A 16,630-nucleotide genomic window follows, 5' to 3' on the forward strand; every position below is an offset into this window, starting at 1 on the left:
CTGCAAATAGAGCTGAATAGCATAACTCGGGGTAGATATCTATATATAGACAGGGGAGTATGTAATAATCGTATTTTCCAACATCAATTAATGCTTGAAAACAAAGTCATTCTAGGCTTTGGGATTATACTCTTCCTCATTAGTCTTCTCAAAAACTTCATAGGGAAGCCTCCTAGAAATGTAGAGAAGTTACCAGACTGGCCTTGTTGTCAAACACCCTGACATTTGACATGACCTCTGGGATGTGAAGAGTCATTGGAAATGGTTTCTAAAACATTCTACATGTTCTAAAACATTCAATAGAGCCACATCAAAAAGAATAAACTAAGTTCTCATGGCTGGTTTTTAGATTTATGCAATCAAGAAAACACATCACATTTAAGCATTACCTATCTATCATAGAGATGATAAGACAGGAGTGTGGCACCTAGCAGACATTTATAAAATGGTGAACTGATCTCAACTCAAAATCAGGTAGCGATTCTAACTCAGCCTCTGAGATTTGTCTCTGTCACCTTGGCCACATTTTTGATGCTTTCTGTGCACACATTCATCAGTCCTGCTTCTCACAAGAAAGCACACTTGCCCAAGACTCACAGAGCCCTGAGCAAGTTCTGGCACAGGTCCCTTTAGTTACTGTGTGGCCTCTAACAGGTCAGAATTCCCCAACAAACAGATAAAAATCAGGCAACTGCTTCCCTCCCTGCTTTCCAGGATGGTGGCAAGAATAAGGTAAGATCCCAGAAGTGAACGTTTTGAAGGGTTTATTACACAGTCAATCCTACAGTAATGTTTGTTTTGAAACTGCAAATTTGTTCCAGTATGATTGATAGATTATGGAACAATTTGAGCGTAACACAACATTTTGTTTGCTTATATGTGATTTTATCTACCAAAAAAAAAAAAAAACCCCCACTGAGAGAATGCCAAAAATTGCATCCAGCTAAACCTAGCAGTGTAAGAATAAACAAAATGCACACACCTCATCTACCAGCTCCCTGACTGTACCATCTAATTTAGCAAAACCACATCCATTCACAGCTGGTGCTACACTGACCCTCCTTCCACACTTTACAGTAACACAAATTGCAACCCTGCTAAAGCACTTCCACAGCAAACTGCAGGTCTTTTTCAAAGTAAGCTGCCACATTTATTGTAGAATTTATGTATTTCTTAACCATTTAGCATGTGTAAAATGTTGCTGTCATTTTACATCTATCTTTCTGTGTGTCACTGAAGACATTTCTGAGTATTGTACCCCTCTTCCCATTTTTCCTATAAACACTATAGTTTTCATTGCCCGATTTTGCACATTGTAGTGATTTTTAGGAATTCATACACCATGTTATATAGCAGAATTGACTATAATTCAATTACTTGGCATCAAGAATTTTTAAATTCATAAAACCAGTTATACATAGGAATTATCACACCATTCTCTATTATAATAAACACATAAGTAGCAAATCAAAAATTCTTCTTAGTAAAATTTGCTTTTCAAATGTCAAGTCCCTATTTTATGGGTGTATTCACTATTCTAGATACTTAGCAGATAATTGAAAAGATACTTAGTTTGGTCTATTAGAATTCTATTACTTACTAGATGAGTGGCTGGTTAGAAAACTAGACTGCTCTAAACATTCAGAACTATAAAGAAATAGCTATTCTACTCTATATTTCTGATAAGATTTTTAATTGTGAGCTGATGATTATGATACAGAAACAACTATCATGATTTAAGAGAGAAAGAGGAAAGTCAGGGTTATAATCAAATTAAAATCACCAGAAATTTACTTACAAATTCATTTAACAATATAGAAACTTAATTACATGGCAGTTATAGGTTTTTGTCATTTATTATGAACATAATTTTCCTTTGAACAATCTAAATGAGATTTTATTGACTGTCTCCAATTGCCAAGTTGTCCTGATGTTAGGCATAGTTTCATATTTCCTAATGACTACCCCACACTGCCCTCAATACAAAAGTCTGGACTTCACTCTACTTCACACAATCTCAGGTATGAATTTCTTCTCTTCCTTGATGTCCTAACACCTCCTCCATTCTCCAAGAGATCTGCCCCCAAATTTAATTCAAAAGGGATCCCTGAACAGCCCTTCTACCTCCTCCTGCTCCCCATTGCTCATCCTGGCCAAAATAACTACTAGTCTCAATTCATCAGGAATCTGGGTAATGACTTTAAAACAAAGTCAGCAGCCATGGGTGGGTAGAGAGTAAGTGTTTAGCGAGAACAGACTCTTGATTCCCCTAATTTGATGCTCTTGGGATGAAAGGAAGCACTCTCGCTGCTCAAAGGCCTAGAAGAAAGAACACTGGACTGCATGTGGTCAGTGACTCAAGGAGAGAACATGCCTTACACTGTTTCCACGGCTGACCTTTGCAGTGAGCTGGCAGGATGTCAGAATGAAGAAAACCAGCATTACCCAACCCCTCCTCCCTGATAACAGATTTCTTCACCAGAGGACATCTTTCATTGTGCTATTAGAAGCAGAATGCAAAAGAAACTATCCAAAACAAAGATAAACACTGACTGATAGTTACCACGCTGAAGTGCCCATGACACATCAGAATGCAAGAAAAGAAAGAGCAGTGTCTTTGAAAATTAAAAAGCAAGGACATTTCTTCATATTTTTCTTATAGTTAATCCATTTTCCTACCATTTTATATTTATCTGGATAACTGAAAATGATTTTTCCACATGGCTAAAATTGAAGTAGACTTTTGTGGATAAACTTTGAATACCTGTTGGCTTCACACCACCCAAATTTCTGACTGAAAAATGTGTGTCATCCCCTTGAACTACACTCAACAAAAGCCACCTGCCAAGACTATAAGCTGGTCTCCAGGTCTCAGAGCTCAAGCAAGCGCTGGTATAATATGCACAGCTCTCTAAGCTGTAACCCCAGACCCAGGGATAAATAATTGAGTGAGGTCTATTTAATGACAATGATACCTGGCCTCATAATTCATTTATCAGCCCCTCCTGTTGGTAATTAGAATAATAAGGTTTCATGGGCTTTCAAGAATACTTTCACAGTTAGGTGAAGGAACACACTTTGGCCTAACTTACAAAATAGATAATTTACCCATAACACATGATACAACCCTGACTGCCCAGGGGAGTTAGGGCTTGCTAAATTGCCTTTAATACATTCTCATCCCAGGAAACATGTTCCCTGTTTTGGTTCCATTAAGTTGACTTTTCTTTCCTCTTGTTTTCAGTTTGATAGTATGATTGAGCAACCGATTTATTACTGAATAAATGAGAGACATTTCAAAACTTATCTTTAAAGCAACTATAATCAAAACTTGTATTCTTGAACACTTCCCAGCAAAGAGATAAGAAGTCTTTTCTTTTTAAAAAAAAAATATTTTATTGATTTTTTACAGAGAGGAAGGAAGAGGGGTAGAGAGTTAGAAACACCAATGAGAGAGAAACATCGATCAGCTGCCTCCTGCACACTCCCTACTGGGGATGTGTCTGCAACCAAGGTACATGCCCTTGACCGGAATTGAACCTGGGATCCTTGAGTCTGCAGGCTGACACTCTATCCACTGGGCCAAACCAGTTAGGGTGAGAAGTCTTTTCTTAATAAGCACATTTGGTAAGTTGTATGAGTTCCCTGTAAATTTTGGAGATTAAACCCTTATCAGAGATAACATTGGCAAGTATGTTCTCCCATGCAGTGGGTTTTCTTGTTGTTTTATTGATGGTTTCTTTTGCTTAATAGGTTTTTATTTTGATATAGTCCCATTTGTCTATTTTCTCTCTAATTTCCATTGCCCTAGGAGCTGTATCTATAAAGATATTGCTACAACATATGTCTGATATTTTGCTGCCTGTGGTTTCCTCTAAGATTTTTATTGTTTCCCATCTTATGTTTAAGTCCTTTATCCATTTTGAGTTTATTTTTGTGCATGGTGTAAGTTGGTGGTCAAGTTTCATTTTTTTGCATGTATCTGTCCAATTTTCCCACCACCATTTATTGAAGAAACTGTCTTGATTCCATTGTTCCTCATCTTTGTTCTTCTTTCTCAGGGTTTCTGTGGCTATTTGGGGTCTTTTTTATTCCATATGAATTTTGGGAGAGTTTGTTCTAGGTCTGTGAAATATGCCGTTTGTATTTTAATGGGGATTGCATTGAATCTATAGATTGGTTTGGGTAGTATGGACATTTTAATGATGTTGATTCTACCAATCCATGAACATGGTATATTCTTCATTTTGTTTATGTCTTCCTCTATTTCTTTTTCTAATGTCCTGTAGTTTTCCAAATACAAGTCTTTTACCTCCTTAGTTAAGTTTATTCCTAGGTATCTTGATTTTTTTGTTGTTGCAATGGTAAATGGGATTTTTTTTTATATTTCTCTCTCTGTAAGTTCATTATTGGTGTATAAAAAAACCATAGGCCCTGACCGGTTTGGCTCAGTGGATAGAGCGTCAGCCTACAGACTCAAGGGTCTGAGGTTCGATTCCGGTCAAGGGCATGTACCTTGGTTGCGGGCGCATCCCTAGTGGGGAGTGTGCAGGAGGCAGCTGACCGATGTTTCTCTCTCATCGATGTTTCTAACTCTCTATCCCTCTCCCTTCCTCTCTGTAAGAAATCAATAAAATATATTTTTTAAAAAACCCATAGATTTCTGGGTGTTAATTTTGTATCCTGCTACATTGCTGAATTCATTTATTAAATCTAATAGTTTTTTGATGGAGTCTTTAGGGTTTTCTATATACAATATCATGTCATCTGCAAATAATGACAATGTAACAAAAGGAAGATAAACAACCCAATCAAAAAATGGGCAAAGGGCCTAAATAGACACTTTCCGAAAGAGGACATACAGAAGGCCAACAGACATATGAAAACATGCTCAAAGTCACAAATCATCCGAGAGATGCAAATCAAAATGACAATGTGGTACCATCTCACACCTGTCAGAATGGCTATCATCAATAAATCAACAAATGCCAAGTGCTAGAGAGGATGCAAAGAAAAAGGAATCCTCATGCACTGCTGGTGGGAATGCAGACTGGTGCAGCCACTGTGGAGAACAGTACCGAGTTTCCTCAAAAAATTAAAAATGGAATTCCCATTTGACCCAGCAATCCCACTTCTAGGGATATATCCCAAGAAATCAGAAACATCAGTCAGAAAGGATATATGCACCCTATGTTCATAGCAGCACAATTTACAATAGCTAAGATTTGAAACAGCCTAAGTGCCCATCAGCAGATGAGTGGTTTAAAAAAACAGTGGTACCTACACAATGTGATACTATGCTGCTATAAAAAAGAAGGAACTTTTACCATTTGCAACAGCATGGGTGGAACTGGAGAGCAGTGTGCTAAGCGAAATAAGCCAGTTAGAGAAAAGATAAATATTACATGATCTCACTCATATGTAGATATAATGAACAACATAAACTGATGAACAAAAATAGATTCAGAGACAAGGTAACACTGAACAGACCATCCAACCTCAGAGAGAAGGCAGGGGAGGAGGGCAGTTAGAGATCTACCGAAGGACTTGTATGCATGCATAGTAGCAAAATCAATGGACACAAGACACTGGGGAGGTGGGGGTTTGTCCTGGGGGGGGGGGAGGGGGGAGGGAGTGGTCAGGGAGAGGTCAATGGAAGAAAAAAAATAATATTGTAATAGCTATGTATGGGCCTGTGGGGAGGAAGGGGTACTTGAAATATCAGGGGGAACCACTCTGTAAAATATATGAAAAAAAATAAAATAAAATAATAAAAAAATAAGCACATTTGAAAAATTTGACCATCTAAGTTAACAAAAAATTAGAACTCTGATATCCCTAAAATATCATTGGGTAATTGAAAGAAAATTGCAGAGGAGAAAACTAGTCTAATGTGCAGAAACTAAAATAAGAACTATAGGCCTAGCAATAGAATTCCATAGTTAGACTGGTAGAATTATTCAAAATCATTCTAAAATGGGAAGTGATTGTTCAAAACATGCTTTTATAAAGAGTATGCTAGCGGCAATAGTTGTAATGGTTAAGATGCTCAGTTGCTTTCTCTATCAAATAGAAATAATAACAGCTATTCCACTGGGTTTTCTCATACTTTATAGAAAATAATGCATGCATGTAAGAATGAACATAATGTATGTAATGTGTTCATGGCAAACAGTAAGGGCACTATAAATAGTACTCTATATATTTGTTAACTTGATAAATTGCCCTTGGTAAATAAAAACATCAGAAACAATCTGAAAACAAATAACAAATAAATAAAGAACAAGCAAAAATTGGCCTCTTCATTTATATTGCCTCTATGAATAGTCTATATGTCTAGCTTATTTTGGTATGCTTCTATTTGTATAGCACCACTTCACAGATTATTTATATATATATATACATACACATATATATTTACATATTACATATCACATATCACACAGCACATATCACATACCATATACCATATATCATGTATCATATACAGAGAAAGAAGAGACAGATAGAGAGAACCAAGACTTCTAAAGCTTTTATTAGCAATAAACTTTAAAATGATCTGTGCACAAAGAGTTCTTCAGGCAATTTTTTTTACTAGCTCTGATGATACTCATGGGAATGTGTGAAAGCTAGATGTTAGTGTTGGTGAGTAACTAAAACAATGCTTGGATAGGTCAAATTTATATTAAGTTCAAAGTTACTACCCATGGAAATTCTTCAGACCTAGGAGGGCTTTTTTGCTCCTTGGAGCTATAAAACAATGCTCATTTTCATGACTGCCTTAAATGTCAAATAAAGATTCCAACACAATTTTGGTTATACGCTAGAGATCAGTCAAGCATCTCAGAGTAATTTTAGATGAATCAAAGGTGAAATGACATAGTTGGGCTTCAGTGGTTTAATTAAAAAAAGAAAGCACACTAGGATCCTCTTCAACTCACTAAGTTTTATTCTAATTCTGCCCTGTACATGGTTAATTTAAGATTCAATCTATGATTTAAAATATATTCCTTTGTATTATAATAGCAATGGAGTGGGAGAGAGGACCATACAGATTTCCTGAGGAGCTAAAGCTTTTGCTGACTTTAAGATATTTGTCACAGCACAAACTCATTTTCCGCCACAGAAGGACACCAAAAAATTCTAAGATTGTCAGCAGACGTAATGTACAACAAAGTTACATAATGAACTCTTTCTCAGAGGAAAGAATTATAGTAACTTTATAAATATCTCTCCAGATAGTCTTATTAATCTCTATAGTAAAGATTTTTGCTTTATTTTTGTCTTTGTTTTAATGACTCAATCCAGCATGCAATTAGCACACTAACACCTGAAAGCAGGGGTGGTATTATGTGGACTGTGAACAATTAGGCCATATCCCTAGACATCTAGATATGTTCCAGCCTACATTACTGTTTTGTTTTGTTTTTAGCAGAAATGAGACTTGGGAAGAATGTGACCATAAAGTCACAAATGAATCTTAAGATCAGGAGTCCAAGAGGACTAAGATAAGCTAAATCTAAAACTTACCTCAACTACTCTCATCACTGAAGACTTGCAAAATGGCAGTGTTCCCCCCACCCCCAGGACCCCCACTCCCCTTACACTGTGGGAAAACTATTCTCAGAAATAGATAAAAATAGCACTGAAAATATAAATTGCTGTACATAGCTGTAAGAGGAACCCATCGAAAATTCCAGTCAATAAGCAAATTTGTTTCATTTTTATTATACTTTCATTCCTCCTTTTAGTTGACCATCTTTTCTCTCTATGTATTTATTCAGTATGTTTTATGTTCTTAGGAATGTGTTCAGTGCTTTGAAAGAAATAAAAGAAACATGTAGATTCCTTCATAAAGCTTAAAGTCTATTAAGAAAAATGAGTTATAAGCCCATAAAATTGTTATACCGTGGGGCCTTGACTTACGAGTTTAATTCATTCTGAGACCGAGCTCGTTAAGGAGCTCGTTACTCAAATTACTCTATCAACTCAATGCAAAAAATCCGCGAGAGACAGCTGGTATCTCAAAAAACTCGTTAGTCGGGACACTCGTAAGTCAAGGCCCCACTGTATAACAGTGCTGTGCAGCCTTGAAGTGAAAAGGGAATAAATAGGGGAGGCTTCTCATTGAAGATATTGTAGATGAGGTAAGAATTAAGCTGGACATTAAAGGGCTGTAGAATTTGAGTAGGCAGAGAAAGGCATTCTAGGCATCGGTTTGCCGGAATTTCCCCAACAAAGGAGATATTTCCACCATGAATCACATATACAATCTTATATTCTTAGATACACTGACATTCAGTTCTTCACAAGGCCATTTACAGGGCTTGATAGACAGACTGTGCTAATTCTGGTGGTTCATGTGCATTTTAATCAAATGCATCTAATCACATCTGAATACTGTGAAACAGGAGGATGCACAGGGTGCTGCCTCAGAGTGAGAGGAGCCATTCTGCATTAAAAGTCTGGGTAAAATATTCCTGTACATGACTTATGTGTTCATATTTATACTTTGATGTGCATGTCTAAGTATTCTGAAATATTTTCTCACATGTTGTGTGGTAATATTTAGGAGTGCTAAAAAGCCTTAGATTTCTGTTAAAACTGAGTGTTCTACCTTTTGATCCATGAGTGGGCAAGAAATTTAAAATGATGGCAGTTCAGTGAGCTCTGAAAATAACCGACTACCCGTTAAATTTGATTGCTGCCCCATGACAAACTTAGATCTGAAGGTCTGTCCTCAGCACTTGGCAACACAACACCCACAGAGCCACACCCTGCTCCTATGCTGTGTTGACTTGCAGTCTTAATATTCCACGTTTTGCTCCCATAGCTTCCCTTCTAACTTTTCCTGATCCCTGTGACCAATCACTGGTCAAAAAGAACTATAATAGTGTATACATAAATATAAAAATTAATCATCCAAGAAGTCACATATCTTTATGTAGATACCTGAGTGTGTATGTGTAGTTGTCTGTGCAATAGTATATACATATACACATTTGTATACATGTGTATATGTAAACTTATACATATACATTGCGAAAGCATAATTAACATGACTATTTAAAAAGAAGTGTTTATTAAATTTTCAGCACTGCAAAAGGGAAACTTAGACAAATTATATTTGATGTATAAATTCTTTTCTTTTCTTTCTTTCATATAATTTATGATATTCTAATATAATGTCTTCCAAATACTTACTTTCAGTATATGTATTTTAGTGAGACTTAACCACTTTTATTCCATAGCAACAAGCTTATTTAAGTCCCCCCAAAATAGTATTCCATTTGCCATTCCTTGGTCATATACAGAAAGACATTCTCAAAAATGCCTTGATTGTTCTCTTAAAATAAACCTAATCAAGTAAAGGGTTATCTTCACAATTAGTACCCTATCTAAGAACTGGATGACATTCCCCCAAAACAACCAGGGAACATTTCTCAAGTTAATCTTAATTTGTACTTATTGATACACATTTGCTATTCTTTTACTGTTATTGTATTATGTCAAATATATTTGAAAGGATTTCTTCCTAAATAATTTTAACTGATAATTAATGAATTTCTCTGTTTAATCACCCTTCAAGAATAATATATTTATAGACAGCTGAAATTCTAAAGAGTGCAAGGTAAATTGCTATCAAAAATTGGAGGGTAGCCAATCGATGATTCTCTCTTATCATTGGTGTTTCTGTCTCTCTCTCCCTCTCCCTTTCTCTCTTAAATCAATTAAAAAAAAAAAAAAAAGAGGGTAGAGTACCCTAGCAAGCTGCAAAAAAAAAACAACAATAAAAAAAAAACAACCAAAAAACTGATGCAGTGTGTGTTACCATATATAACACATTGAATGCTAAGACTCTAGGAAATAAAGTACAATGAAATGAAATTAAGATAATAGTAACTACACTTTATCTATCTGGAAAAAAACTTTAGAACATTCCTATGTCTAATATTTTCTTAATTATAATTATTATTATCTTACAGTATACTGTAGAAAAACCCCTGTTTGTTTTAATCTGAGGGTATTTGAATTCTGGATGAATAGATGTTTGTAGAAAGTAGTGAATACGATTGATTACCAAGATTCTTGGGAAGTATCTTTCAATATTAGCATTTTTAGATCAGTTTTCCCAGTATCATTATACCAACTATCTGGGCAGAATGTCAAGCTGATTTAACGAGGCTGTGTGCTTGAGATTTTGCGGTTGGTGCAAGCATCATAAATTCCTTAACAACTCTTCAAAAGAGATGAGGCCTGTGGGCCACCTGAAAAGGCTGCCAAATTAAGGTGAAGAATAGGACATCTCCAGGTAACTATGGTAAAATGGTGCAGTATAGATAAGAAAGATTAAGTAAATCATGACAAAAATAAAGGAGGAGAATTTTTGGTAGGGTTAGGGTTAGGGTTAGGCGCTTGAGGGAGGCAACCGATCAATGTATCTCTCTCAGGTCGATGTTTTTCTCTTTCTCTCCTCCCCGCCCTCCTTCTTCTTTCCTTTCACTCTGAAAAGCAATAGACAAGGTGTCCTGGGGGTGAGGATTAAGAAAATAAAATAAAATGGCTTCTACGCAACTGCCAGTCCCATGCAATAGTATACTTGGAATGTACCCTAACGTGTAGACTCATAAAGTGTGAGAACTGCTCCCTCCCCCAAATAAGCTTCTTTAAATATCTAGCTAAGTGTTGCTTTTTTAAAAAACTGTTTTTTATGTGACTAGGCACAGAAGCATTTTTATTTCAAATGAATGCTTTATATGGAAGTACATTGTGTAGAAGAGAGAAACCGTAGGTCTCCTCTGTTTGAAGTTGGCATTGAGGCCGAGCAGCCCTCCTACCTCCGCCTCCCTTGGGTTGAAGGGATTTCATCAAACCACTTGAACTCTGAGGACAGCTGTTTGAAAACCTTAGGCCACCGTCCAACCCCTTCATTCTATAAATAAATAAGCCCAGGCTCATAGAGGTGAAATTAGAGGTAGAGCTTAGATCAGAGTCCATGTCTCTTTAATTTTCAATCCAAATCCTATTCTATTCTACTAAAACAAAATAAAGTGGTTACTTATTTAGGTTTAGTCATGAGGGCTTTTAATCTACAACCTAGAATGTTCTGATATAGTGAAAAGTTTTAAGTTTCAGGATGAGTAATAAGTACAGCTGTTATTTTCCACCCAGGTGTTGCGTTTCACCTGTGGTGGCTGCTACCTGGTTAGTGTGGCCATCTCTTACAGGCAGGACAGATCTAGTCATCTAACATCTGAGTTAAACCCATCAGGATGGCAATCAGTGTATTTGAATTTTGTAGATCAAAATGTAACATGGGCATCCAATTTATCTACTGTTTGACAAGTGCCTACTAGGTATCAAGCCTTATGCTGTAACCTTGGACAAGTTTCTTAACCTTGACATCCTTGAGTTTTCCTGACCCATAGTTGAGATAACAGTAGTAGTACTTCTCAGAGTTATAGAAAGGATTAAATCAGTTAATAGACCTAAAGCACTAAGAATGGTGCCTGGTACATACTGATCATTTTATAAATGTTAGCTATTATTCATTAACTATCATAATTTCATTTATCACTTGCAACTATCCTTCAAGGTAGGTATTATTCTTTCATATAAAGAAAACAAAGCTCAGAGAGGATAAATTAAAAAAAAATAAGAATGGGAGGACGCAGGGAGGTCGAGTAAGGAAGAATGTTATATTAATGACTAGCTGACAGTTTCAAGCACCCGTTTGAAAGGAAATGAAATCCTAAAAGTAACTTTCTTGGCTTCACTGTGTGTTTCATTAATAAATCACCAGGCCTAGTCAGCCAATGGGCAGCTTCCAGAAATACTGGGTCAAAATTAAAGCAGTCAGTTTCATGGCTAAATAAACATTTTTGGCCCTAGCCAGTTTGGCTCTGTGGATAGAGAGTTGGCCTGTGGACTGAAGGGTCCCAGGTTCAATTCTGGCCAAGGGCACATGCCCGGTTTGCGGGCTGGATCCCCAGTGTGGGATGTGCAGGAGGCAGCCAATCAATAATTCTCTCTCATCATTGATGTTTCTGTCTCTATCTCCTTCTCCCTTCCTCTCTGAAATTAATTTAAAAATATATATATTTTAAAATAAATAAATAAATAAACATTTTTGTTATCCAAATAAATATTTTTTTAAAGTGACTTCTACCGCCCTGGCTGGTTTGGCTCAGTGACTAGAGTGCCAGCTATGGACAGGAGGGTTAGGATTAAGGTATTTCCCAGCTACTAGTACATGCATGCTCTGTTCTGGCACCAAGCTAAGTGTGTTACATGAATTATCTCACTTGATGATTCCCATAATCCTCAAAATTCATGTAATCTCATAAGGAACCATAAGAACTACATAATTCATTTAAAACTGCATAGCTATTAAGTGGAAGATCTGAAATTCAAGCTTAAGTCTGAAGCCCATGTATGCTCCACTGCCGCACATGGGAGGGGGGTGCGGGGGATGGATTTCTAGAGCTCCAACAGGTGGGAAGGGAAGAGATGCTTTGGCATTCTTACACAATTGCGTACCAGGCTTGGAAAGGTCACAATATTATCGCTTTCCAGTTGTGTGACTTGACTCTCTATTTACAGTCACCTATGGTTCTCAGGTTTGGGGATTTCAAGGCCAATAATATTTCAAAATATATTTTGAGAGTCAACATAAGGCTGCCAATCTTCTATTTTGCCAAGTAAAGATATTTTTAAACCTATCATTTAGCATCATTGCCACTTCAGTGAATGAAAACTTTTAACACACACAAGCGCACATGCACACGCATTTGTAGCTCCGTGGAACTAGGAATGCCTCTTGCCTTTGCCTTCTCTCGTGGCTGGTGTGTACATGGGCACACGCAGGAGTTCCCAGCAACAATCGTGTGATGCAAAGTGTGCTGGGAAAACCATTATTTGAAACTTGAAGAACCTTACTCCACAACACAAAACACCATTATAAATGATGACTAGGTTCCCTCCTCACAGGGTAGATCTAGACGATCTTATTTTGAATATGAGGTGAGGCCCTAGAAGGTTAAGCAATTTCCTTAAATAACACACAAGCTTTTTCAGAGCCCAGACTAGAAGTGAGTTATCCTGGTAGTAACTTCGTTCTCTTTTCATCACCAGGGACAATAATACTATCACTTTCACTATATATATATAGTGACTAGGCCTGGATATTTATTTGGATAAAATATATATATATTATATATATATAATAACATTTAACATTGTAAGTTTAATAGGCTTATGGAGGGATAGCTTTGGAAATGCACCACTATTTTTTAAAATGGTTGTGTGAAAAATGCAACCTGTAGCAGGAACTTTTACGCAAACATGACTGTTATCACAGACACGTTCCCTTTTTTACACCCCGCCTCTCCCAACCCCCATGGCAAGAGAGCAGGGGGGATCCACTTCCATCCTCCAGAAAAGGATAAGCATTTGACTTTTAATATCAGGAGATTATAAATCTGTGTGTCTCTGAGCACATTTGCCCCTCATCAGTACTCAATATAAGAGTAAAATCGGGTCACTGTCAGGTAACCAGGGACTAGTCATTAACATAGCCCTTAAGTTAGAATCTTATTTCCTGTGCTATTGGCTTAGCTTCCTCCCTGTATTTTAAAGAAAGCTATCACCTAAAATATCACTTGAGGCTGGTACTCTGTAGAGAAGTAAGAGTGTGCAATCTACACAAACTTGTAAAATTCAAATGTATCTTTTTCAGAAGGATAGTAATGAATGTATTAAACTAAGAAAACTCTTAGTTCATGGAATAAACGATCAAAGGTGACCACAGGGATGATAAGACTCCAAACAATAAATTTGCTTATAGTTTTAAGTTTGTAGTTATTAGCCCAGCCTCTCTAGTGATGACATATATAGGACATATTATATATGTATGTATGACCATGATCATTACATACACTGAGTATTATATGTATAAGTATTATTTATGTGACATGTAATATATAGCATTATATGTTAAATATAGGTAATACACAAAGGATTTAGGAAACCAATATCAAATATAGCATTTCTGATTATGAAAAGTGGCATCCTACTTGAGAACTTCAATTTTCTTCTCCATTTTCCAAGGCTTGCATTTGACATTTGCAATCATTTGTCTTTGCTCATCTAACTCTGCCTTCAATCTTTCCAATTCCTCTTCATCAATTTCATCATCTTCATCCCTTTAAAAGGAAAAAAACTTAATAAATTTATGTCTTACTTGACTTCCAAACTTAAAGAAAAATGAGATCAGAAACTCAGTCATTTATCAACTTGGCTGTACATAGTGGCTGCTGATATCCATAAGCATTGGGGCTTGCCCCTGAACACAGATTCAGGATTTCTGGAATTCCCATAATTTTAAAGAATAGCATTTACATTCTGATGGCCTGAAACTAAGCTGTTCTGATATAAATAGTCCACAGACTCAAACTCTCAGAATAGTTACAGATCTATCATTCAGATATTTTCTCTCATCTTTGTTCCTTATATATTGCCCCTACCAATTCCACATTTCATTTTTAAACTTTATTTTTCAGTAAGGATAGTAAATAAGAGTTGAAGATGTCTTTGAAGTGCCCTTAAATTTTTTAAGTTAGCTTTGACTCCAGAGAAAGAGAGAAAAATTGAAATGGGAAAAAATAAAAAATTCGTTTCTCAAAGCTCACTTAACCTTGTAATTAAGCTCAAAACTTTAATTGATAAAATTCAATTTGAATTATATTTTGTGGAAGTAAGTCCTTTGAAGAAGCCTTCAAGGGAATTTAGTTTCTTACTGAGCAAATGAGTTATTTCTTTTCTCTTCTGTGTTCCTTGTATTGCTAAAACAGGGTCCAGAACTCAAAGAAAATGAAATGAAAACATGAGCAACATAATTTTAAATGGAGGAATGTAATGCCATATTGTAGAGATCAATTTTTTTGGTAATATTGTTTCTTCAAACTCACATTTATTTTTTTTAAAATATATTTTATTGATTTTTTTTTACAGAGAGGAAGGGAGAGAGATAGAGAGTCAGAAACATTGATGAGAGAGAAACATCGATCAGTCGCCTCCTGCACATCCCCCACCGGGGATGTGCCCGCAACCCAGGTACATGCCCTTGACCGGAATTGAACCTGGGACCTTTCAGTCCGCAGGCCGACGCTCTATCCACTGAGCCAAACCGGTTTCGGCAAACTCACATTTTTGTACTTAATATTGCAATGCTGGGTCTGGGATTCTAGGGCACATTTCTGCTTTGTCAGCTGGCTCAGTACTAGGTTGCCAATAGGATGATACTAAGAAGGAACTTGGTCTTTCCTTTAGTTTTGTTTGCTCCTCTGAGGTGATGCTTCCTCCTTATCAATGCTTCTCCCCTCTAGGAGCTTCAGGGCTCCCACAGCTGCATGGGACTCTAGTTGGCCAGTGTTTCCAACACTAGCAGGATGAGCTTTATCACTTGAGCATGTCCCCTCTGCAGTGGTTGATAGCTCTGTAGGTCCCTTTTCCATGCTTCTCCGTTTTAATTTCAATCTCTTTTCATTGTTCCTCTAGCCTTGCATTTGGGTGGTAGCTATTTCCTAAAGTTGCTATCACCATGATATGTTAGTGCTCTCTTTTCACTTTTCCAGTAACCTAGTTAACAATTATTTATTATTTATTAAGCAGTCCCTCTGTTAAGTGCTCTCGGTTCAATTAACTATTGAAATTTTTTCCTACTAACTAGACCCTCACAGAGACATTGGGATCTCACTCAGAGTTAATCAAAAACATATTTTGCTGCTCGCTAAGTTTTATGACTAAACACAGTAGGAATATGGCAAAAGCTGTTTCTGAAACTTCCAGCTGAGAAACACAAGGACATACCCATAGTTTTATAAGTCACCCTATATAGTGACTTTGCAATCTCCTCTCTCTCTCACTAACCCATAGATTTAATCATATCATGATTGCTAAAACAAAATTCCATATTAACCTTCCCAAACAGCACTTCCTGTTGACAGTTCGGTTTTTGGCCAATTCAGATATTTTTGCTTAGAATAGTTATCCTGACTCAAGGGAACTATAAAAGGACACTAGACTAAAATGCAACTCTGATTGCCATTAGGTTATTTCTGTTGTAATTACTTGATGTTTACTATACAAAAATCTTATGGTGACATAAATACCTGAGGATATTTTTAGTACATCTACAGCCAGTTTGCCTTTTAATTTGCCAAATTAGAATAATATGTGAGTTGGTTTGTCCCGGGAGGAAAAATACATTTTAGTAAAAATTACTCAAAATATTATTTCCATGTAGACATAGACTAAACCTAAACTATATAGATAATTGTTTTACTGAAATCTTTATGGAAACTATCAAAAAGAAAATATATATATGTGTCAAGAAACTATCAAGAATGTATTCAATTAGAAAACCAAAAAGGATTTAAGATTAATAACTCAATTGCTTGATATTTTAAGTCTTTAACTTGTCCACCCTCCCAAAATAATTCACAATATTTACACTTAAGTACTTTAGAGCTTAATATTACTGAGTGTCCATTAAGAATCATACAAAACAGTACCTGATTTAATCCAGCATCATCAAAGAACGAAAGAATGATCTATTCAAAATGCTAGT

The 16,630-nt window shown here is 36.3% G+C and overlaps 1 protein-coding gene across 1 annotated transcript in view; it reads right to left on the minus strand.

The window, feature by feature from the left end:
• Positions 1–16,630, minus strand: part of TMC1 (transmembrane channel like 1) — a 233,944-nt gene that overhangs the window by 68,666 nt on the left and 148,648 nt on the right. The window contains exon 5 of the mRNA XM_070431495.1: positions 14,076–14,204. Coding sequence (XP_070287596.1) covers positions 14,076–14,204 — 129 coding nt within the window. The remainder of the gene's footprint in view (positions 1–14,075; positions 14,205–16,630) is intronic.

Source organism: Myotis yumanensis, unplaced genomic scaffold (assembly GCF_028538775.1).
Source record: "Myotis yumanensis isolate MYYU_CA2020_CCGP unplaced genomic scaffold, mMyoYum1.0.hap1 SCAF_12, whole genome shotgun sequence".
NCBI classification, from domain to species: Eukaryota; Metazoa; Chordata; class Mammalia; order Chiroptera; family Vespertilionidae; genus Myotis; species Myotis yumanensis.